Source organism: Triturus cristatus, chromosome 8, assembly GCF_964204655.1.
Source record: "Triturus cristatus chromosome 8, aTriCri1.1, whole genome shotgun sequence".
Taxonomy (NCBI): Eukaryota; Metazoa; Chordata; class Amphibia; order Caudata; family Salamandridae; genus Triturus; species Triturus cristatus.
In genome coordinates this window covers 1006998956-1007025368 of record NC_140591.1, presented here as the reverse complement: position 1 = coordinate 1007025368, position 26413 = coordinate 1006998956, and the positions used below count along the sequence as shown (strand labels likewise).

The 26413-nt window shown below is 38.6% G+C and overlaps 1 protein-coding gene across 1 annotated transcript in view; it reads right to left on the bottom strand.

Moving 5' to 3' along the window:
• CFAP47 (cilia and flagella associated protein 47) overlaps positions 1-26413 on the bottom strand; it is a 2697962-nt gene that overhangs the window by 2351325 nt on the left and 320224 nt on the right. The window contains exons 22-23 of the mRNA XM_085622577.1: positions 23640-23808; positions 4397-4497 (exon numbers count right to left, since the gene is read on the bottom strand). Of these exons, the coding sequence (XP_085478703.1) occupies positions 4397-4497; positions 23640-23808 (270 nt within the window). The remainder of the gene's footprint in view (positions 1-4396; positions 4498-23639; positions 23809-26413) is intronic.

Genomic DNA, 26413 nt, shown 5'->3' with positions numbered 1-26413 from the left:
AAACTATGGACACTCAGGGTCCTACCACTTGATTCTTTCCTGTATGATCTTCTTTGACAGATTTATATAACTCATAATATTTTGGGCTCCAGCTGTTCTGGCCATGCTTGTAGAGCGTGTGTGCGTCTCAATGTTCATATTTATGTATTTTGTTTGTCTTTTTTGCTATGTTTTATTTCTTCCATTCCCTTTTGTGTGTTCTGGAGCTACTTTCTTCTTAACATTTGTGTCTTTTTCTGACCTTCTTCTTTCTAACCCTTCTCTCTTTTTATTTTGTCATGGCTAATATTAAAGTAGTGTCATTGAATGTTAAAGGTTTACGCCATCCTGTGAAACGTACAAAAATTTTGGATTATTTGGGTTGTTGCAAAGCTGATTTTTGTTTTTTACAAGAAACTCATATAGATTATAAAATTTTAGACTATATGAAGAAAAAATGGGTTGACAATATTGTTTCTTCTCCTGCTAATGGCAAGAAAAATGGTGTAGCTATTTTATTTGCGAAAAAAGCGCATTGCCAAATTTTGAGCAAAATTACAGATACGGATGGGAGATATTTAATTGTTAAGGTTAAAGTTCATGATTCTATCTTATTTCTATTAAATGTTTATGGCCCTACTGCAGATGACCCTGTTTTTTGGTCTACTCTTTCAACGGAGGTTGTAAAAATTGGTAATGTACCTTTAATTGTTGCAGGTGATTTTAATGTCATATCTGATCCTTTATTAGATAGATTATCTCGTACTAAATTCCACCCCCCTAAGGTTTATTTTGCTTTTAAATTATTTCTTCAAACCACTAAGTTAGTTGATATTTGGCGTCTACACTTCCCTACAGAAAAATGTTTTACTTTTTTTTCTAACCCACATAGTTCTCATTCTAGGATCGATTACATATTAGTTTCGAAACAGCTGATCAACTGTGTTAGTACCCCTAAGATTGGCAACATTGACGTCTCTGACCATGCTATGGTTTCTTGTATTCTAAATTTAAATTCAACCATTACTAACCAGCCTAGATGGAGAATGAATTTTGGTATAGCTCTTAATGAACATAATAAACCAAAGCTCCTCTCTGCCATTCATGATTTTTTTCAATTTAACCCTGAAGGTACTACTTCAATGGTTAAGATGGGATGCTTTTAAAGCTTATATTAGAGGGGTTACTATTTATATTATGGCTCACGAAAATAAGATTTTTAATGCCAATATTAAAAAGCTAGAAAAGCAAATAGCGGAAAATGAACGACTTTTTATTTCGTCTAATGATCCTCAATATAGAGTTAAGTTGCAAAAGCTTCGATATGAATTTAATACAATTCTTAGTAAAAGAGCTGGCGTTCAGATTTCTAAGGCCAAAGCTAAATTTAGTTTAATGCAAACAGATCTGGAAGATTGTTAGCGAATTACTTACGTATCAAAAAAGATAAAACTCAAATAATTTCTATTCACGGATCCAATGGTAAAATTGCTTTATCTCATAAAGATATTGTGAATGAATTTTTGGATTTTTACTCTAAGTTATATGATAAACCTGACTTTCATAATGACTCTTTAGTTGATTCTTTTTTATCTTCATGTGGTCTACCTAAAATTTCTCCATCAGATAAAATGGGGCATGACTCTCCAATTACTAAGGATGAAATTTTAGCCGCTATAAAATCTCTTAAAAAAAATAAATCTCCGGGTCCTGATGGTATCCCGGCGGAGTTTTATAAAGAGTTTCAATCCCATCTTTTACCCTTATTATTTCAACTTTTCACAACGTTTGGCTCTACGGGAATTACTTCAGGATCCTTTACTGAAGCTTTAATTATCGTTCTTCCCAAACCTGATAAAGACCCCACCCTATCTCTTTAATTAATCAAGATTGTAAATTATATGCCAAAATATTAGCCACACGATTATCCCCTGTACTAGATTCTATTATACATTCAGATCAATCTGGTTTTATGAAAAATAGACACTCTGCAAATAATACAAGAACTTTATTACATGTCATTGAACAGGGTCATACGTTAACTACTCCTTCAGGAATTATGGCTCTGGATGCTGAAAAAGCCTTTGATAAACTGCATTGGCAATTTTTATTCCATGCTTTATCATCATTTAACTTTGGCGATAATTTTATTCGTATGATTTCAGCTCTATATTGTGCTCCTACTGCTCGTCTATTTATTAATGGCCAAGTTTCAAATTAATTTTCCCTCTTTAGAGGTACCAGACAAGGATGTCCCCTTTCCCCGCTATTGTTTTTAATTGGCATTGAACCTTTCCTTACCTCTATAAGAAAATGTGATAATATTAAAGGAATTATTATTAATGAGATTATTATTAAAACTTTAGCGTATGCTGATGATGTACCCCTTATCCTCATTTCCTTCTTTATTAGAGATTATAACAAAATATTCTATGGTGTCTGGCTACAAATTAAACACTAATAAAACTGAATTTTTCCCTTTAAACATTTATTGTACTCCTGATATGATACCTATGAATGAAATTGTTTGGCAAAAGAATAAATTAAAATATCTTGGTATTTTATTTTCCTCATCCATAAAATCTACAATGACTTTAAACTGTAATTTTGTCTTAGATTATATTAAAGATAAAACGTCTAAATGGGCACCACTGCACCTTTCATGGTGGGGTAGAATGGAATCTATTAAAATGAATATTGCTCCAAAAATATTTTATACTCTTTCCATGATTCCTACTCAATTCCCATTAAAATTTTATAAAGATATTGATAAACTTCTCTCCAAATTTCTTTGGAATAACAAATCACCTCGCATTAGTTATAAAAAATTAAAAATGTCTAAATGTAATGCTGGATTTGGTTTCCCAGATTTTTTTCTTTATCACAAAGCTTTTATTTTAAAACAAAGTGCCATATGGTTTATTCATTCCCCTTTACATAATCCACCTTCTTGGCTCCAAATTGAAAAATCTATTGTGAAGCCGTTTCCATTACCAACTCTGTTAACTATGTCTAACAACTCATCATTTTTTCATAAATCTATCATTCTCAAATCCACTAAAATGGTTTTTAATAATCTAGATTCCATTTTTCTATACCCCATGTATAACACTGTTGAATTATCATTATGGTATAGCAATATCATTAAATTAAATAGGAACATTAGTTTTTGGTTTTCGTGGATTAAGGCGGGTATTTTTTATCTTAAAGACATTTATTCCAACAATACTTTTATACCGTTTGAGGATCTACAAACAAGGTTTGGTTTATCTCAATCTGATCTTATTAAATATGAATATTTAACTAATTCAATTTTAGATTCCTTTCCGCAAGCTATTCCGACTAATGTTACAGCTGACCTATCCGTGTATATTCAAACTATATCGTTGACAGCTCATGGTGTTTCTATTTTATATAAAAAATTATCTAACACTCTAGGAAGTAACATAACTATGATTGCAACCTTCTGGAATAATGAACTTTCACTTACATTGTCTAATGATTCATGGGAAATTATATGGATTAGAAATATTTCTGGTTGGTTACCTGTCTCACTTTATCAAACCAATTCCTATATTTTATTTAATTCTTTATGGACTCCATTACATTTATTCCAGGCTAAACTCCTTCAATCTGACACTTGTTGGCATTGTAAATTACACCCTGGTTCATTACGACATATGCTTTTTGATTGTCCTTTAATTTCAAAATTCTGGACAGAAGTTTGGGATATTATTAAGAAGTTGTTAAATATACATGAAGACTTATCATATAAAATATTAATTTGCAAATCAGTTACATTATCACAAACTCTAAGTAATCTTGAATGTAGGCTTTTTGATTTTTTGATTTCTGCTGCGTTAAAATCTATTACCTTTTGTTGGAAAGATGTTTCTAAGTTATCAGTTCATGCTTGGTGGTCTTGGGTTATCTTTACAAGAAGAGGTGCTCAGTTATCTTTGTCTGGGGTTAATCACAATCCTATTTCCTATCACTCTTTTTGGATTCCTGTTGATATCTATTTTGCATCTTAAGGGTATATTTATGTATTGTACCACTTTTTATGGTTTTTATATTAATCAATATGTCATAGTAGCTCTATTTATTGCTTAAACAATAATTTGTTATTAGATGTTTCCCTCCCCCCCCCTCCTTTTAGGTTTATAAGAATATGACTATTTTCTTTTCTATTGAAATGAATTTGATAATGATTTTGTACGAATTGTATTAGATATTTTAGTTTATTATTACTCTTTTTTGTATGTCTATGTTGTTGCTGTTCATTATAACATTTCAATAAAATATTTTGAACACAAAACCCTTCACATGATCAGTGCTGAAGAGAAGAAAGTCGTCAAAAGCCACTATCATTCAAACAAGTTAATGTCCAATAGAAACTATTCTTTAGAACCCTTACCTTTATTGCGGGGCTGTCGCCCTGTATTCCCAAATCCAAGAATCCAGAAGGGAGTTCAAATTCAAGCTTTGTAGTGGAGAATGTTAACGGTTTCTGCAGCGCTACAGGAAAAATATACAAAAGTAACTGCAATGGATAATCTAATATGCAAAACTGGCAAAAGGAAGCTATATGTACGTATGCGCTATACAAACTGAGGGGCAGATTTACAAGCCCCTTGCGACACTTTCGTGCTTCCGCTGCGTCATGTTTTGTGACGCAGCGGTGGCATAAACAATGCGTCAAGCTGCGGCCCATTCACAACGTGACGCATCTAGGGAGATACGTCATGCTGTAAAACCCTGCGCCACATTACATCTACGTCAGGTATAATGATTGCAGGGTGGGCGTTCCCAGGCAAAAAGCCATGTAGAACTAACACAGGGAAATTTACAACATTTCACTGTGTCACTCTGCGCCTTCACTGCATCAAAATCTCTACGACTGCTAAGACCAGGTGTAAGGAATGACTGATGGCTTTTTGAATTGGACTCACCTATCTGTTGTGGCACAGTGCTGGAGTTGCGTCACTTTCATGAGCAACTCCAGCAATGCGCCACTTTGTGCCAACAAATGCGTCAGAATTTCTGACTCATCTGTAAATCCTTGTGCCATGGAACACTGTACTATAAATAAAGTGCATCCATGGTGGTGCAAGGACATTTGGCGCTGGCGCAAGGAAACTGACGCATCTATGCAGATGTGTCAGTTCCTTGTAAATGAAGGCAGACATTTTTAGCAACTCCTTTAAGTCATGCAACTAGATGCACTTGATTTGGGAAATGTATAGACTGTAAAAGAAATGTGAATGTAAACTTCATCCACAAACATGTGTTAGTTATAGAGTCCAATCATGGTAGAACTAGGATTAGAAATGTACGTCTGCCCATTTGACGTAATGTTTTGACAAGGTAATGACCAAGATCAAAGTAACAATACGGTCAAGATTACATATGAGATAAAGTACCCCCTTCAATGCTAGGACCAGTAGGGCCCTAGTCTCCACGCACAGTTGCGTTCAGGACAATGCCTTGAAATAATTCTCAAAACTGTAGTTCATACTTAATCCAGCATTTGTAGTGAATGAATTAAATCAATGTCTCAGTGATTAAAGCAATTTATTCATTGCAAAAATATTCGTTAGTTAAATCTTCATTCAATCCTTCATATAAATCCAAATTACGCTCTTACAAGAAGTTCACTTTTTGTGAATGCCCAATGCATTTCGAGCCAGCCGGCTCTTCATCAGGGGCTACGTATCTAAAGAAATAAATAATGCATATTTACACATTGACCATTACAATGATGGCAAAAACATCAGTTTGCAAATACATGATCAAACTCAGAAATTCATAACAACATTCCATACTGAAACAACTAAGTGAATAAGTTGAGTGACCGCATAATGACCCAAAATGACCATCACCAAGAATGTTTAAATAAAGTTGTGTAGACGGTGAAAGAAGCCGAAAAAACTCAGAGAGACTGTTACCTTGTTGGGCAATAAACAACCGCTTTTCAAAACGAATGGATCAACCTGAAAACAGAACACACTAGAATGTCGTCTCTGAACGTAGAGAAAGAAACTGGCAAGAGAAATGAAGAGAAAATTCAAAATGAGAAATCTTACCGACACAGTACAACGTGGTCGATTCAATGAAAGGAACCTGTTCGACTGCTGGCTCAAAAAATCACCAGGTGAAAATCATGGCGGTATGTTGGGAGCATGCGCTTAAATCAGAGCATGTTTAGACATAAAAAAGGTGACTGAACAACGATACCTTACTCAAAATGGGAGGAACTATCTCAAAAAAAGTGACTAATGATACATGGACTATCATCAAAGGTAAAACTGGTTCCACTATAAAAATAAACGACATGACAAAGCGCAAAAGCCTGAATCAAAGTGGAGGTAATACTCGCGTGCATACTGTGCTACTGAAAAAACATTTTTAAACAAGGTGGCTGGATGAATGGTGCCGCCATCTTGAAAGAGAGCGAAAAATGAACCTGGACATGAGAAAAATGGTGAAAAATTTAAAAACGTTAAAAAATAGTCGGAATGACCGGAACAAATAAAACGTGTGTTGGTGAGGGTCACTGGTCAGGGTAATCTAACCCAAGAAGAAAGGTTGATCACATAGGTATATATGAATATGCAGTCCTATCCTGATACAAAAAAACCTTTGACACAAATACATCATAAATAACAAGCATAGTCTATTTTGTCATTAATGCCTTTCTCCATTAAGGTGTCCAAACGCTTAATCCAATAGGTTTCCCTCTGTAGGAGACTTCTGGTCAGATCTGTATCTTGACGTTGCTCTACTCTTTCTAGGACAGAGAATCTGAGTTGGGCGATACTGTGCTTCTCTTCATTCCAATGCATGGCCAAGCTGCTGTGTTTGTTGAGTGTTCTGATTGTACTTTTGTGCTCAGAAATCCGGGTTTTAATTTTTCTTTCGGTTTTGCCCACATACAACTTGCCACATGGACATTTGATGTAGTAGATGAGTTTATTTGAATTGCAATCAGAATTATGGTGAAGTCTGATGATTTCTCCAGTACATGGATGGTTTAATGTATTGCCGGTTATAACGTTATTGCAATGAATGCATTTATGACATTTACTCATTCCTTTGTGGGCAATGTTCCCTTGCTTAATGGGAGTATTGATGATTTCTTTGATGTTTTTTGCACGTTTATAAGCAAACATTGGGGGATCTTTAAAAATGTTGTGAAAGTCAGGCTCATTCTGTAACAATTCCCATCTTTTGACGATGATGTTCTTCACTTTACCGGATGCTGTGGAGAATTTTGATACAAAGACTTGTCTGTTTGTCTGTTTTCGTGGTCTACTTGTTAAGAGACTCTCTCTATTGAATTTGGATGCGTGTTGTTTAGCTGATTCAATCACTTCTGTAGGGTAACCCCTGGCAAGATACATCTGCTGTTGGAGTGATAAGTTCTTCTCCGTATCCTCTGCAGTAGAGCATATCCGTTTTATCCGCAAAAATTGGGACAATGGTAAGTTGTGTTTTAAGCTATTAGGATGGAAACTTTGGAAATGGAGCGCGCTATTCACATCTGTTTGCTTTTTGAAAACCTCCGTTTTTATGTAACCCGCTTCTTTGGTAAGGATGACATCAAGGAAAGATATTTTAGTCTGGTCAATTGCATGGGTGAACTGAATGTGTTCATCTATTTGATTTAGTTGTTCAATTTTACTTTCCAACATTTCCTGAGTGTTAATCCAGAGAATAAGAATATCATCAATGAATCTGCAATATAACAATAAATTTCCAGTCCATCCGGTATCTTTGTAGATGTAGTCTGATTCGAATTTGGCCATGAAAGTGTTGGCATATGCCGGCGCCCCGGCAAAGCCCATGGATGTGCCTTGCTGCTGCAAATAAAAATCATTGTTCCAGTGAAAATAACTGTGATGCAAACAAAAATGTAAAAGTTCCAAAATGAACACTTTATCTGCTCTGAGCGAAGATTGGCGCAGTAGAGCCCATTCTACCGCCTCCATGACAGCTGAGTGAGGAATCGAGGTATATAAAGACTTGACATCTATAGTGCAAAAAATGATGTCTTCCATGAACTTTATTTTCTGTAGCTTAAGTAAAAAGTCTGTCGTGTCTTTGATATACGAGGGCCATTCTTGAACCAACGGTTGTAGGAAATAATCAATATAGTGTCCCAAGGGCTCGAAGATGGTTCCACAACCCGTTACTATGGGCCGCATCGGTGGGTTAAACAAGTTCTTGTGGATCTTTGGCAACATGTACAGGGTGGGTTTCCTTGGATACTCTACTGTCAGAAATTTTTTGGTGGTTTCACTGATCCATCCCATTTCCAAAGCATGATCAAGAATGCTTCCAAGCGTTTCCTTAAGCTCAAATATAGGATCTTGATCCAATTTCAGATAAGTTTGAATGTCTGATACGTGTTCTTGTACTGCATTGATGTAAAATGAGCGATCCATAAGAACAATTGCGCCTCCTTTATCTGCTTTTTGAATCTGTATTTCTGTATCCTTCTGAATTGATTTCAGTATATTTTTTTCTTGTAAAGTTAGATTAGAATTCTTCGCTTTCCTGAATTGTAATTTTTGTAGATCTTTCCTTACTAGATTATCGAATGAATCTATGATTTTATGCGAAACTGGTGCCTGGTATGTGGATTTGGGTTTGAATTCAAGAAACTCTTTGGTTTGTGTGTCTTCCTTGGCTGGTAATACATTTGTAAAAAAATGTCGTAATCGTAGGATTCTGGTGAATTTGTATAGGGCTAGTTCGCATTCCAGTAGATTGGTGTCATAAGTTGGCACGTATCCAAGGCCTTTGTTCAATGTTTGAATTTGTGCATTGGTGATTTCCTTTGAAGAAATGTTGACTACTAGATTTACTTCTGGCTCCTTGTGCACCCTTGTTTTGTGGTTGCTTCTCCTGGTTTTGCGCTTTTTGATGGACCCGGTGGTTGACTTGTGTCCAGGTCCCTGGACAAAAAATGTGTGGATCCAGATGCTCCTGATTCTTCGATGATATCTTTGGTGATATCTGTAGTTGGTTCTGGACTGGGTAGTTGACTTTTCGCTGTGGGTCTGGTGGTTGTGGTGTCGGTGTCTGTGGCTATACTTTCTTCCGAGGAAGTATTCGTGGTTGGTTTTCTGGATTGTGGTCTTCTTTGTGCATAGACTTCCGCCCATGTATAAACTTCGTTGAGTTTATAATCCAACGTATCACGTTTATATTTTCGTAATTTACCTTCCTGTATTTCTTTCGTGTATTTGTCCAGTCTCATGTTGATATCATCTAAAGCTTTTTTGAGCTCATCATCATTCATTCTGGTTGATAAATTATGTTTTATTTCTGAAATCTCCTTGGCAAGTTCATTGATAACTTTGGATAATTCTTCTACTAACAATAAAATTAGATCAAGTGAACATTTGTTCAATATTGAATACCACCGTTCCATGAAATCTTTGTTTAGATGAAACCTGTATAGCATGGGTTTAATGGACATCCTCAACCCTCTTGGAATTCTTTTGGCTCTATGATATTGTATCAGGGTAGATGCATGAAGTCGTTGGTTCATTTCTCTCTTCAAAGAGTACTCTAACTGTTTTAATTGCTGGATGACCGTGTTGCCTTGCAAATCTGACGCTTTTACATCCTGTATCAATGCATATATTTCTGATGCTTGTTCTGTTGAATACGCTAGGGTACTAGCTCTGTTGTCTGTCAAACTTGAAATGGAGTCAAATGACATGATTGGGTGCTCTCGTACCAGATGACTGTGATACTGAAACAACAAAATGGGTGGTAGAGGCACTCCGAATTTGTTTCAGAAACAAAGTTTTACTCGTTTAACACTTCTTCTCAATGGCGTGCTGTGGAGTGGATTCCAACAGTCATGGATTCCTGACACTTCAAACCTTCAATGCTAGGACCAGTAGGGCCCTAGTCTCCACGCACAGTTGCGTTCAGGACAATGCCTTGAAATAATTCTCAAAACTGTAGTTCATACTTAATCCAGCATTTGTAGTGAATGAATTAAATCAATGTCTCAGTGATTAAAGCAATTTATTCATTGCAAAAATATTCGTTAGTTAAATCTTCATTCAATCCTTCATATAAATCCAAATTACGCTCTTACAAGAAGTTCACTTTTTGTGAATGCCCAATGCATTTCGAGCCAGCCGGCTCTTCATCAGGGGCTACGTATCTAAAGAAATAAATAATGCATATTTACACATTGACCATTACAATGATGGCAAAAACATCAGTTTGCAAATACATGATCAAACTCAGAAATTCATAACAACATTCCATACTGAAACAACTAAGTGAATAAGTTGAGTGACCGCATAATGACCCAAAATGACCATCACCAAGAATGTTTAAATAAAGTTGTGTAGACGGTGAAAGAAGCCGAAAAAACTCAGAGAGACTGTTACCTTGTTGGGCAATAAACAACCGCTTTTCAAAACGAATGGATCAACCTGAAAACAGAACACACTAGAATGTCGTCTCTGAACGTAGAGAAAGAAACTGGCAAGAGAAATGAAGAGAAAATTCAAAATGAGAAATCTTACCGACACAGTACAACGTGGTCGATTCAATGAAAGGAACCTGTTCGACTGCTGGCTCAAAAAATCACCAGGTGAAAATCATGGCGGTATGTTGGGAGCATGCGCTTAAATCAGAGCATGTTTAGACATAAAAAAGGTGACTGAACAACGATACCTTACTCAAAATGGGAGGAACTATCTCAAAAAAAGTGACTAATGATACATGGACTATCATCAAAGGTAAAACTGGTTCCACTATAAAAATAAACGACATGACAAAGCGCAAAAGCCTGAATCAAAGTGGAGGTAATACTCGCGTGCATACTGTGCTACTGAAAAAAAATTTTTAAACAAGGTGGCTGGATGAATGGTGCCGCCATCTTGAAAGAGAGCGAAAAATGAACCTGGACATGAGAAAAATGGTGAAAAATTTAAAAACGTTAAAAAATAGTCGGAATGACCGGAAAAAATAAAACGTGTGTTGGTGAGGGTCACTGGTCAGGGTAATCTAACCCAAGAAGAAAGGTTGATCACATAGGTATATATGAATATGCAGTCCTATCCTGATACAAAAAAACCTTTGACACAAATACATCATAAATAACAAGCATAGTCTATTTTGTCATTAATGCCTTTCTCCATTAAGGTGTCCAAACGCTTAATCCAATAGGTTTCCCTCTGTAGGAGACTTCTGGTCAGATCTGTATCTTGACGTTGCTCTACTCTTTCTAGGACAGAGAATCTGAGTTGGGCGATACTGTGCTTCTCTTCATTCCAATGCATGGCCAAGCTGCTGTGTTTGTTGAGTGTTCTGATTGTACTTTTGTGCTCAGAAATCCGGGTTTTAATTTTTCTTTCGGTTTTGCCCACATACAACTTGCCACATGGACATTTGATGTAGTAGATGAGTTTATTTGAATTGCAATCAGAATTATGGTGAAGTCTGATGATTTCTCCAGTACATGGATGGTTTAATGTATTGCCGGTTATAACGTTATTGCAATGAATGCATTTATGACATTTACTCATTCCTTTGTGGGCAATGTTCCCTTGCTTAATGGGAGTATTGATGATTTCTTTGATGTTTTTTGCACGTTTATAAGCAAACATTGGGGGATCTTTAAAAATGTTGTGAAAGTCAGGCTCATTCTGTAACAATTCCCATCTTTTGACGATGATGTTCTTCACTTTACCGGATGCTGTGGAGAATTTTGATACAAAGACTTGTCTGTTTGTCTGTTTTCGTGGTCTACTTGTTAAGAGACTCTCTCTATTGAATTTGGATGCGCGTTGTTTAGCTGATTCAATCACTTCTGTAGGGTAACCCCTGGCAAGATACATCTGCTGTTGGAGTGATAAGTTCTTCTCCGTATCCTCTGCAGTAGAGCATATCCGTTTTATCCGCAAAAATTGGGACAATGGTAAGTTGTGTTTTAAGCTATTAGGATGGAAACTTTGGAAATGGAGCGCGCTATTCACATCTGTTTGCTTTTTGAAAACCTCCGTTTTTATGTAACCCGCTTCTTTGGTAAGGATGACATCAAGGAAAGATATTTTAGTCTGGTCAATTGCATGGGTGAACTGAATGTGTTCATCTATTTGATTTAGTTGTTCAATTTTACTTTCCAACATTTCCTGAGTGTTAATCCAGAGAATAAGAATATCATCAATGAATCTGCAATATAACAATAAATTTCCAGTCCATCCGGTATCTTTGTAGATGTAGTCTGATTCGAATTTGGCCATGAAAGTGTTGGCATATGCCGGCGCCCCGGCAAAGCCCATGGATGTGCCTTGCTGCTGCAAATAAAAATCATTGTTCCAGTGAAAATAACTGTGATGCAAACAAAAATGTAAAAGTTCCAAAATGAACACTTTATCTGCTCTGAGCGAAGATTGGCGCAGTAGAGCCCATTCTACCGCCTCCATGCCAGCTGAGTGAGGAATCGAGGTATATAAAGACTTGACATCTATAGTGCAAAAAATGATGTCTTCCGTGAACTTTATTTTCTGTAGCTTAAGTAAAAAGTCTGTCGTGTCTTTGATATACGAGGGCCATTCTTGAACCAACGGTTGTAGGAAATAATCAATATAGTGTCCCAAGGGCTCGAAGATGGTTCCACAACCCGTTACTATGGGCCGCATCGGTGGGTTAAACAAGTTCTTGTGGATCTTTGGCAACATGTACAGGGTGGGTTTCCTTGGATACTCTACTGTCAGAAATTTTTTGGTGGTTTCACTGATCCATCCCATTTCCAAAGCATGATCAAGAATGCTTCCAAGCGTTTCCTTAAGCTCAAATATAGGATCTTGATCCAATTTCAGATAAGTTTGAATGTCTGATACGTGTTCTTGTACTGCATTGATGTAAAATGAGCGATCCATAAGAACAATTGCGCCTCCTTTATCTGCTTTTTGAATCTGTATTTCTGTATCCTTCTGAATTGATTTCAGTATATTTTTTTCTTGTAAAGTTAGATTAGAATTCTTCGCTTTCCTGAATTGTAATTTTTGTAGATCTTTCCTTACTAGATTATCGAATGAATCTATGATTTTATGCGAAACTGGTGCCTGGTATGTGGATTTGGGTTTGAATTCAAGAAACTCTTTGGTTTGTGTGTCTTCCTTGGCTGGTAATACATTTGTAAAAAAATGTCGTAATCGTAGGATTCTGGTGAATTTGTATAGGGCTAGTTCGCATTCCAGTAGATTGGTGTCATAAGTTGGCACGTATCCAAGGCCTTTGTTCAATGTTTGAATTTGTGCATTGGTGATTTCCTTTGAAGAAATGTTGACTACTAGATTTACTTCTGGCTCCTTGTGCGCCCTTGTTTTGTGGTTGCTTCTCCTGGTTTTCCCGGATTTCTGAGCACAAAAGTACAATCAGAACACTCAACAAACACAGCAGCTTGGCCATGCATTGGAATGAAGAGAAGCACAGTATCGCCCAACTCAGATTCTCTGTCCTAGAAAGAGTAGAGCAACGTCAAGATACAGATCTGACCAGAAGTCTCCTACAGAGGGAAACCTATTGGATTAAGCGTTTGGACACCTTAATGGAGAAAGGCATTAATGACAAAATAGACTATGCTTGTTATTTATGATGCATTTGTGTCAAAGGTTTTTTTGTATCAGGATAGGACTGCATATTCATATATACCTATGTGATCAACCTTTCTTCTTGGGTTAGATTACCCTGACCAGTGACCCTCACCAACACACGTTTTATTTTTTCCGGTCATTCCGACTATTTTTTAACGTTTTTAAATTTTTCACCATTTTTCTCATGTCCAGGTTCATTTTTCGCTCTCTTTCAAGATGGCGGCACCATTCATCCAGCCACCTTGTTTAAAAAAAATTTTCAGTAGCACAGTATGCACGCGAGTATTACCTCCACTTTGATTCAGGCTTTTGCGCTTTGTCATGTCGTTTTTTTTTATAGTGGAACCAGTTTTACCTTTGATGATAGTCCATGTATCATTAGTCACTTTTTTTGAGATAGTTCCTCCCATTTTGAGTAAGGTATCATTGTTCAGTCACCTTTTTTATGTCTAAACATGCTCTGATTTAAGCGCATGCTCCCAACATACCGCCATGATTTTCACCTGGTGATTTTTTGAGCCAGCAGTCGAACAGGTTCCTTTCTTTGAATCGACCACGTTGTACTGTGTCGGTAAGATTTCTCATTTTGAATTTTCTCTTCATTTCTCTTGCCAGTTTCTTTCTCTACGTTCAGAGACGACATTCTAGTGTGTTCTGTTTTCAGGTTGATCCATTCGTTTTGAAAAGCGGTTGTTTATTGCCCAACAAGGTAACAGTCTCTCTGAGTTTTTTCGGCTTCTTTCACCGTCTACACAACTTTATTTAAACATTCTTGGTGATGGTCATTTTGGGTCATTATGCGGTCACTCAACTTATTCACTTAGTTGTTTCAGTATGGAATGTTGTTATGAATTTCTGAGTTTGATCATGTATTTGCAAACTGATGTTTTTGCCATCATTGTAATGGTCAATGTGTAAATATGCATTATTTATTTCTTTAGATACGTAGCCCCTGATGAAGAGCCGGCTGGCTCGAAATGCATTGGGCATTCACAAAAAGTGAACTTCTTGTAAGAGCGTAATTTGGATTTATATGAAGGATTGAATGAAGATTTAACTAACGAATATTTTTGCAATGAATAAATTGCTTTAATCACTGAGACATTGATTTAATTCATTCACTACAAATGCTGGATTAAGTATGAACTACAGTTTTGAGAATTATTTCAAGGCATTGTCCTGAACGCAACTGTGCGTGGAGACTAGGGCCCTACTGGTCCTAGCATTGAAGGTTTGAAGTGTCAGGAATCCATGACTGTTGGAATCCACTCCACAGCACGCCATTGAGAAGAAGTGTTAAACGAGTAAAACTTTGTTTCTGAAACAAATTCGGAGTGCCTCTACCACCCATTTTGTTGTTTCAGTATCACAGTCATCTGGTACGAGAGCACCCAATCATGCCATTTGACTCCATTTCAAGTTTGACAGACAACAGAGCTAGTACCCTAGCGTATTCAACAGAACAAGCATCAGAAATATATGCATTGATACAGGATGTAAAAGCGTCAGATTTGCAAGGCAACACGGTCATCCAGCAATTAAAACAGTTAGAGTACTCTTTGAAGAGAGAAATGAACCAACGACTTCATGCATCTACCCTGATACAATATCATAGAGCCAAAAGAATTCCAAGAGGGTTGAGGATGTCCATTAAACCCATGCTATACAGGTTTCATCTAAACAAAGATTTCATGGAACGGTGGTATTCAATATTGAACAAATGTTCACTTGATCTAATTTTATTGTTAGTAGAAGAATTATCCAAAGTTATCAATGAACTTGCCAAGGAGATTTCAGAAATAAAACATAATTTATCAACCAGAATGAATGATGATGAGCTCAAAAAAGCTTTAGATGATATCAACATGAGACTGGACAAATACACGAAAGAAATACAGGAAGGTAAATTACGAAAATATAAACGTGATACGTTGGATTATAAACTCAACGAAGTTTATACATGGGCGGAAGTCTATGCACAAAGAAGACCACAATCCAGAAAACCAACCACGAATACTTCCTCGGAAGAAAGTATAGCCACAGACACCGACACCACAACCACCAGACCCACAGCGAAAAGTCAACTACCCAGTCCAGAACCAACTACAGATATCACCAAAGATATCATCGAAGAATCAGGAGCATCTGGATCCACACATTTTTTGTCCAGGGACCTGGACACAAGTCAACCACCGGGTCCATCAAAAAGCGCAAAACCAGGAGAAGCAACCACAAAACAAGGGCGCACAAGGAGCCAGAAGTAAATCTAGTAGTCAACATTTCTTCAAAGGAAATCACCAATGCACAAATTCAAACATTGAACAAAGGCCTTGGATACGTGCCAACTTATGACACCAATCTACTGGAATGCGAACTAGCCCTATACAAATTCACCAGAATCCTACGATTACGACATTTTTTTACAAATGTATTACCAGCCAAGGAAGACACACAAACCAAAGAGTTTCTTGAATTCAAACCCAAATCCACATACCAGGCACCAGTTTCGCATAAAATCATAGATTCATTCGATAATCTAGTAAGGAAAGATCTACAAAAATTACAATTCAGGAAAGCGAAGAATTCTAATCTAACTTTACAAGAAAAAAATATACTGAAATCAATTCAGAAGGATACAGAAATACAGATTCAAAAAGCAGATAAAGGAGGCGCAATTGTTCTTATGGATCGCTCATTTTACATCAATGCAGTACAAGAACACGTATCAGACATTCAAACTTATCTGAAATTGGATCAAGATCCTATATTTGAGCTTAAGGAAACGCTTGGAAGCATTCTTGATCATGCTTTGGAAATGGGATGGATCAGTGAAACCACCAAAAAATTTCTGACAGTAGAGTATCCAAGGAAACCCACCCTGTACATGTTGCCAAAGATCCACAAGAACTTGTTTAACCCACCGATGCGGCCCATAGTAACGGGTTGTGGAACCATCTTCGAGCCCTTGGGACACTATATTGATTATTTCCTACAACCGTTGGTTCAAGAATGGCCCTCGTATATCAAAGACACGACAGACTTTTTACTTAAGCTACAGAAAATAAAGTTCATGGAAGACATCATTTTTTGCACTATAGATGTCAAGTCTTTATATACCTCGATTCCTCACTCAGCTGGCATGGAGGCGGTAGAATGGGCTCTACTGCGCCAATCTTCGCTCAGAGCAGATAAAGTGTTCATTTTGGAACTTTTACATTTTTGTTTGCATCACAGTTATTTTCACTGGAACAATGATTTTTATTTGCAGCAGCAAGGCACATCCATGGGCTTTGCCGGGGCGCCGGCATATGCCAACACTTTCATGGCCAAATTCGAATCAGACTACATCTACAAAGATACCGGATGGACTGGAAATTTATTGTTATATTGCAGATTCATTGATGATATTCTTATTCTCTGGATTAACACTCAGGAAATGTTGGAAAGTAAAATTGAACAACTAAATCAAATAGATGAACACATTCAGTTCACCCATGCAATTGACCAGACTAAAATATCTTTCCTTGATGTCATCCTTACCAAAGAAGCGGGTTACATAAAAACGGAGGTTTTCAAAAAGCAAACAGATGTGAATAGCGCGCTCCATTTCCAAAGTTTCCATCCTAATAGCTTAAAACACAACTTACCATTGTCCCAATTTTTGCGGATAAAACGGATATGCTCTACTGCAGAGGATACGGAGAAGAACTTATCACTCCAACAGCAGATGTATCTTGCCAGGGGTTACCCTACAGAAGTGATTGAATCAGCTAAACAACGCGCATCCAAATTCAATAGAGAGAGTCTCTTAACAAGTAGACCACGAAAACAGACAAACAGACAAGTCTTTGTATCAAAATTCTCCACAGCATCCGGTAAAGTGAAGAACATCATCGTCAAAAGATGGGAATTGTTACAGAATGAGCCTGACTTTCACAACATTTTTAAAGATCCCCCAATGTTTGCTTATAAACGTGCAAAAAACATCAAAGAAATCATCAATACTCCCATTAAGCAAGGGAACATTGCCCACAAAGGAATGAGTAAATGTCATAAATGCATTCATTGCAATAACGTTATAACCGGCAATACATTAAACCATCCATGTACTGGAGAAATCATCAGACTTCACCATAATTCTGATTGCAATTCAAATAAACTCATCTACTACATCAAATGTCCATGTGGCAAGTTGTATGTGGGCAAAACCGAAAGAAAAATTAAAACCCGGATTTCTGAGCACAAAAGTACAATCAGAACACTCAACAAACACAGCAGCTTGGCCATGCATTGGAATGAAGAGAAGCACAGTATCGCCCAACTCAGATTCTCTGTCCTAGAAAGAGTAGAGCAACGTCAAGATACAGATCTGACCAGAAGTCTCCTACAGAGGGAAACCTATTGGATTAAGCGTTTGGACACCTTAATGGAGAAAGGCATTAATGACAAAATAGACTATGCTTGTTATTTATGATGTATTTGTGTCAAAGGTTTTTTTGTATCAGGATAGGACTGCATATTCATATATACCTATGTGATCAACCTTTCTTCTTGGGTTAGATTACCCTGACCAGTGACCCTCACCAACACACGTTTTATTTTTTCCGGTCATTCCGACTATTTTTTAACGTTTTTAAATTTTTCACCATTTTTCTCATGTCCAGGTTCATTTTTCGCTCTCTTTCAAGATGGCGGCACCATTCATCCAGCCACCTTGTTTAAAAAAATTTTTTCAGTAGCACAGTATGCACGCGAGTATTACCTCCACTTTGATTCAGGCTTTTGCGCTTTGTCATGTCGTTTATTTTTATAGTGGAACCAGTTTTACCTTTGATGATAGTCCATGTATCATTAGTCACTTTTTTTGAGATAGTTCCTCCCATTTTGAGTAAGGTATCGTTGTTCAGTCACCTTTTTTATGTCTAAACATGCTCTGATTTAAGCGCATGCTCCCAACATACCGCCATGATTTTCACCTGGTGATTTTTTGAGCCAGCAGTCGAACAGGTTCCTTTCATTGAATCGACCACGTTGTACTGTGTCGGTAAGATTTCTCATTTTGAATTTTCTCTTCATTTCTCTTGCCAGTTTCTTTCTCTACGTTCAGAGACGACATTCTAGTGTGTTCTGTTTTCAGGTTGATCCATTCGTTTTGAAAAGCGGTTGTTTATTGCCCAACAAGGTAACAGTCTCTCTGAGTTTTTTCGGCTTCTTTCACCGTCTACACAACTTTATTTAAACATTCTTGGTGATGGTCATTTTGGGTCATTATGCGGTCACTCAACTTATTCACTTAGTTGTTTCAGTATGGAATGTTGTTATGAATTTCTGAGTTTGATCATGTATTTGCAAACTGATGTTTTTGCCATCATTGTAATGGTCAATGTGTAAATATGCATTATTTATTTCTTTAGATACGTAGCCCCTGATGAAGAGCCGGCTGGCTCGAAATGCATTGGGCATTCACAAAAAGTGAACTTCTTGTAAGAGCGTAATTTGGATTTATATGAAGGATTGAATGAAGATTTAACTAACGAATATTTTTGCAATGAATAAATTGCTTTAATCACTGAGACATTGATTTAATTCATTCACTACAAATGCTGGATTAAGTATGAACTACAGTTTTGAGAATTATTTCAAGGCATTGTCCTGAACGCAACTGTGCGTGGAGACTAGGGCCCTACTGGTCCTAGCATTGAAGGTTTGAAGTGTCAGGAATCCATGACTGTTGGAATCCACTCCACAGCACGCCATTGAGAAGAAGTGTTAAACGAGTAAAACTTTGTTTCTGAAACAAATTCGGAGTGCCTCTACCACCCATTTTGTTGATAAAGTACCCCCTGCCATACATTATGGGAATATTGCAAGTGATCGAGGAGTTACATGAACATATATGGCAATTAGGCCGAACGCGGAGTTCATTTATAAGTTCTTGAAAGTCCAAGATGACTTATAGTACATTTTAATGTACAGTAGATGATGTTATTGCTTATTATACTTGGTCACAACCATCACCCTTCCCACAAACCACAGGTGTCTTGCTTTTTCATGATTTTGCAAACAAGATAATCAATCAATCAGCCCAATATAAATCATATTTAAAAATGCTGTGACTCGGGTTATGTAGAAAGGTACAATGGATTTGTTTTTAAATAAATATCTCTGTTTTACTGAGGACTTTCATTTTAGAAAAACAGGACAAGTCAGTTCCTGTTTTTCTAGATTAAACTGCAGCTGTAATGATCTTCATGACCTGCAAGTCACCCAGGCTGGTGGCTCCAGACTCATTGTGACCTCATGTTTCCGAAGATGTTTTAGGGCAAAGTGGGCTGGCCCATGGCCCCAGCCTTTTGGGGGGGGGGCCGTTAGAGCTGGCTCTGTTCTGCAGTCAGTCCTGCCCTGATGACCTTACATCATTCTTAAACATAGATGGTTTTAAATACTGTTTTTCTTTGATTTATTTTTAATATAGGTAATGTGTTTACATTTTTAATGTGGTAATGTTTTGTCTGTTACAGGAATTTTACAGAGAAACATTGTGTTTGGTTTGCAACACCATGCACCATCCAGAAAATTGTCTTTTAGATTAAAACAAACCTCACATATTCGAAATGAGAGAGGGTCACAGAGATTATTTGCAATTATATTAGTGAACAATATTGAGAACACATGTCACTATCCCTGAATAGATGGAAACACATTTAGAATTTGGACCAGTGTAACTGTCAGTGTGTCGAGGACCTGACCAAAGAGGCCATTTAAGAGCAGTAATTAGATCATACATTCCACTTCAAAGCTGTTCTGAACAGGGACACCAAAATACATTTGACCCAGGGCCTGGGAAATCTTTAAAATGTCCCTGCATAGTTCAACCGGTAAGACTTATCACAGAATAGCAGCTATGACATTTCTTTGTTGTAGGCAGGGCCGTAGCGGGCATTCAGCGTTTTCCCGGTAGGTCGGAAGGGTGAGGGCCGCTTTTTGCAGCAGTGTGGGCCAGTTTTGTCGGTGAGGGCCGGTTTTGCATCGGTGCTGCAATATCGGCCCCCAGTATCTAAAGCAGGAGTCCTTCACACTTGCACTGCACCCCCTCCCTCCCACGCCAGGGTCTGGTCCGAGACAATTGCCAGGGCAGCTTAGGGTTCCCAGCCTGGCCCTGACTGCAGGTGACTAGAGACGTCACAACTCAGCTGTAAAAGGAAACTAGAGAAAGGCTTCTACATACGGATTGCACTCTCCCATGCCTTACATAACTATTAAATGTTATTTTTTTCAAAACCATGTTGTCTAAGTAAACACATACATAGATGTCTATTTTGAAATATTTCTCACTTAATTTCTAAAATAATTGGCATGACTCACTAAATGTTTTGCGGACTTTAGTGGAACTTGGTTGTAGAAGGACATCGAATTAAAACTGTATAATGCGCAGAGGGGAATCCATTATTATGATTGATTATTTTTCACTTTTATGACTATAGCATGGGGAGAAATTAGGCTTTTCCGGAGTAGTGTGGACTGCAAAATACAGTGAGGAAGCACAAACCTGAGAGTGACTGGGTATTCCAAAGCACTTACCATGGAGTACAGCACCCTGGAAACGCATGTACAGTAACTGGTGTGAATGATATAAGCAAGCTGCTTCCATTTTGTGGAAGTAGAGAGGGGTTGTGGCACATGGAAAAATATTTCCCCAATGTAGCACAGTACATGTGCAAATACAATTCTGTATTATTCACTCATACACATTTTCCACTGGGGAAATCAACATAAATACAATTTACAAAGTATGAGAGCTCGGTAAAATCTAGGAATTTCAGATTTCCAATATTCTTAGAATATGTTCTGAATCCAAAAAAAGTGAAACATCTATCGTAATAAAGCAATCGGAGAATATTCCATTCTTAATTAAACTGAAAAAGACCCAAAAATCCATGGGACTAGGCCTCATTCCGAAGTCCCTCACACGAGAGAAGCAGTTTCCGATTGACATCGATGGGTGAGGAAAAATGAAATTGACGAGAACGCATTGACACCAGGGCCAGACTGGCCGTAGCGGGCACCGGGTAATCCCCCGGTGCGCCGCACGAGTGGGGGCCGGTTTTGGGCCCCTGGGGGCCGTTTTTGTTACAGGGTTGTTTTTGCAGCATAGCTGAAAAATCGGCCCTGCAACAAAATCGGCCGAAAACCGGCCCTGGCAAAGAGCTCGGCGGCACCCCCGCCCCCCGGGGGTGGGGGGATTGGGGCCGGCCGAGCTCTTTGCCAGGGCCGGTTGTGGTTCCCAGTCCGGCCCTGATTGACACGAGGGGTGGCTGAGTCGCACGTGTCACATACGCATGCATACATTGTACTGGCAGAGAACTACTCTGTCACAAACAGCTACAGAATCAACGACCTCCCTAGCCACATTTCTGCGTGACATTTGCTCACATCAGAACGGTAACAGTTTTAGTCTAGAATGAAGCAGGTGGGACCGCTCATATTTATATATAAAAACAGGGCTGTAGGTGGGCCGGGTCTCACCGGTGCTCAGCACCAGCAGTTTTTTAAAGGGGGTCTCGAAACGGGTCTCTATCGGGCTCTGTTTTGTGTCCTGGCACAGGCGGTCCATGTTTTTTCCGGACTGCAGTGACAGCAGGCACATCGTGTGCGCGTGCTCTCACTGCACTTCTCACTAGTGGAGAAGTTACGGCATGACGTCATGCCAGGTGACCGTTGTAGGGGAAGGGAAATCCTTTAAAGAGTGTAATTTTCTCTCTGGATTTCCCTTCTCTTTTTGAAACTCAGGAGCAGCAATATTGTCGTGGTGCCACCAGGGCTTTAAGCGGAAGCTTTTTCAATATTATATACAAGCCATAGTTGCTGCTTATATATCTTATACAACCGCTGACAAAGCCAATAGTCCTGACTTGTTGTAGGTGTGATGTTACTTGTAGTATCATATATTTGAATGCAATGACAGAAACAGCAAAATACAAGTCGGGCAGCACACAATGATAAGCACAGATTTTTAGTATAGGTGTTTTTAAGCCACGCCCTTAATTACATTGGCCGCGCCCCTCTGACTGGGGTAGGGGTGATGGGCGAACTGTTGGATTTAGGATGAGGAAGTAATACAAGCATTTGCAATGCAATCGGTCTCGCCTTTGGGACCTTATATGTATTTAGCTGTGCAGCACATTAGCCTGGGTGCTGAAACATCTACTGCTCTCTAACATGGAGGAAAAGTAAGCACCAAACTGTGTGACACGCCAGGTATGGGAACACATGGAGAGAAATATTGCCTTTCAGCGGGAAATGGTATAGTCCAAAGCTCTGTTTTTAATGTAAAATCAGGGCCTTTGTTGGCCATATCACTGAAAATACAAGGTTTGAAAAAAATATTATTGTCTACGGGTGCCCATGCAAGACAATTTCTATGGACTGGAATCTAGAGAATACTAAAGTGATTCTGGTATTTTACTGACCTCTGCTGGTCGTTTTTTATCAAGAAAGTTAAATAGAGGCAGTTGGCAGAAACATTTTAAGAAAAGAAAGTCCCTCAGCAGAAAGCAATTATGGCGATTTTACTGACCTCTACTGGACCTTTTCTATTAAGACAGTTGAATAGAGGCAGTTGAACAGAAAAAAAAGTCCTTAAGCAGAAGCAGACAAGTCCTAGGGTGATCTCCAGAGCCCACAAAGTACATACACATATAAGTATATACTAATATATATGTATATACTGAAGTATATATATATATATATACAAGAGGTCTCAAATGCTCGACCTAAAAAAATGTTTTATTTCTTTCTGACTTGAGATCGTGCGTTGCAAAGCAGGTTTGAAAGTGGGATGGATGTAGGGCGTATTTCAGTGGCGAGTGAATCCCACAGAAGAGACCTCACTAGGTTAAACGAGGCTCTGCAAGGAAGTTTGAAATGATGATGTCTGTTAAGCAGTATGTACAGGAACGTCGAATACAGCACAGGAGTGTTGGTGATGATACGTTACATTTATTTGCACCGATTTTTACAAACCTGTCGCATTCACTAGACGTGTTGGGGCCGTCAAATGCACCGCTTGAGGCCGAGGGGTGACGATGTGCTTTTCAGACGCTGACGAAGTCGCAGGAACAGGGCTGCAGGATGGGGACTCGGGGCCAATGGAATTAACGTACACTGGAAGTTTGAAGTTATACGCTGCCACCTAGTGGGGAAAAACATATTCGGATGTAATCTTCAAAAAAGCAGTCAGGTTTTTGCGTATGCTGTAAATTATTGAAATAAAAAATGACAAATATTGACACGTGAACGCTATTGTTTCGCAATCACCGATTTAACATGACGTACCTCCACAATAAAAGTGAGAAGCTCACAATTTTAATTTGCACTATAGTTGTTCCCATTAATTTGTTATCGCATATTAGTTTTCTCTGGGTAGACTTTCTAACGCTAATGTTACTTTGCTTAATAACTGGGGAAGTGCTTAAGTACGGAAAAAAGTGCAGGGAATAATAAAAGTGGAAATAACGACAATCGCACCCAGACTGAAAAGAGAAATGTAACTCTCAAGTCAATGTTTATTTATAGAGTAAGCGGTTGAAACGTTCCTCATAAAATAAGTGACTTGCACATCAATCAAAGGGTGACAAATCTTCACATCAGAGCTTTGAATTATGGCTCGAAAATAGGTCAAATCTGTGTTCAATTACGTAGTCTAGACATTTAACAATTTAAACACTGTAAAAGATGCCATCATATTTATCACAGTAAAACAATATGAAATACTGTATTGATCTAAAAGTAGTCTATGTCACGGAAAAAGAGCTGGCGCCAGCAAGAAATTAGTCTGCGGATTCCGATCATCTGTTTCTTCCGTAAATGCCTTCCTTGTTTCATGAATAGTGCTTTTTTCATTCTGTCAATTTCCTATTTTAATATTCTCCTTTCATTTAAATCTCACTGGGTTAAATTGCCTCCCACGATTTTCTTTCCAGCGTTCTTCTATACTCTTGAAGCTACTGCCACCCAGTGGCAAGAATCATAATCTATTTGTGAATAGGTGCTTTTTCTTTGGTCCTTCTCTGCATCCCAGCCCTCTACGGCATGCCGCAGCGTTTTCAGACCTCAGTTCATCACTTTCGAATCTATCTGCCTTAACATCCACCCAGATGTTTCAGAGTGCACGTTGGTTACTGTGCAGAGCCGGTGCTCTGCCATTAAAAGCTTTGCGCCCCTTGTCGAGAAGTGACCTTTCAAACAAAATGGTGCAGCTAGTCAGTATCTGACAGTACCGGTCAGCACTGCCAGTCTCTTTTATTACACCTGGTAATACCGAGAACCGAGAGTGGTAATGTACAGGTATGTAGCTGACTGCCTCTCCATTTATGCAGCAAAGTTATAGTTACCTAAATTCCCTGGAAGCCTGGCGCCTGTAGTGTTCACTGAAGTACTGAGCAATGAGCAGAGTTCGCTGGAGTAATGGGTAGAGTTCACTGGGGTAATGGGTAGAGTTCACTGGAGTAATGGGGTAGAGTTCACTGGAGGAATGGTCAGAGTTCACTGGAGTACTGGGTAGAGTTCGCTGGAGTATTGGGTAGAGTTTGCTGGAGTTATGGGTAGAATTTGCTGGAGTAATGGGTAGAGTTTGTGGGAGTAATGAGTAGAGTTTGCTGGAGTAATGGGTAGAGTTTGCTGGAGTAATGAGTAGAGTTTGCTGGAGTAATGAGTAGAGTTCGCTGGAGTCATTGGTAGAGTTCGCTGGAGTAATGGGCAGAGTTTACTTGAGTAATGAGTAGAGTTCGTGGGAGTAATGAGTAGAGTTTGCTGGAGTTATGAGTAGAGTTCACTGGAGTAATGAGCAGAGTTCGCTGGAGTAATGAGTAGAGTTTCCTGGAATAATGAGTAGAGTTCGCTGGAGTAATGGGTAGAGTTCGCTGGAGTAAAGGGTAGAGTTTGCTGGAGTAATGAGTAGAGTTTGCTGGAGTAATAAGTAGAGTTCGCTGGAGTCATGGGCAGAGTTGGCTGGAGTCATTGGTAGAGTTCGCTGGAGTCATTGGTAGAGTTCGCTGGAGTAATGGGCAGAGTTTACTTGAGTAACAAGTAGAGTTCGTGGGAGTAATGAGTAGAGTTTGCTGGAGTAATGAGTAGAGTTCACTGGGGTAATGGGTAGAGTTCACTGGAGTAATGGGGTAGAGTTCACTGGAGGAATGGTCAGAGTTCACTGGAGTACTGGGTAGAGTTCGCTGGAGTATTGGGTAGAGTTTGCTGGAGTTATGGGTAGAATTTGCTGGAGTAATGGGTAGAGTTTGTGGGAGTAATGAGTAGAGTTTGCTGGAGTAATGGGTAGAGTTTGCTGGAGTAATGAGTAGAGTTTGCTGGAGTAATGAGTAGAGTTCGCTGGAGTCATTGGTAGAGTTCGCTGGAGTAATGGGCAGAGTTTACTTGAGTAATGAGTAGAGTTCGTGGGAGTAATGAGTAGAGTTTGCTGGAGTTATGAGTAGAGTTCACTGGAGTAATGAGCAGAGTTCGCTGGAGTAATGAGTAGAGTTTCCTGGAATAATGAGTAGAGTTCGCTGGAGTAATGGGTAGAGTTCGCTGGAGTAAAGGGTAGAGTTTGCTGGAGTAATGAGTAGAGTTTGCTGGAGTAATGAGTAGAGTTCGCTGGAGTCATGGGCAGAGTTGGCTGGAGTCATTGGTAGAGTTCGCTGGAGTCATTGGTAGAGTTCGCTGGAGTAATGGGCAGAGTTTACTTGAGTAACAAGTAGAGTTCGTGGGAGTAATGAGTAGAGTTTGCTGGAGTAATGAGTAGA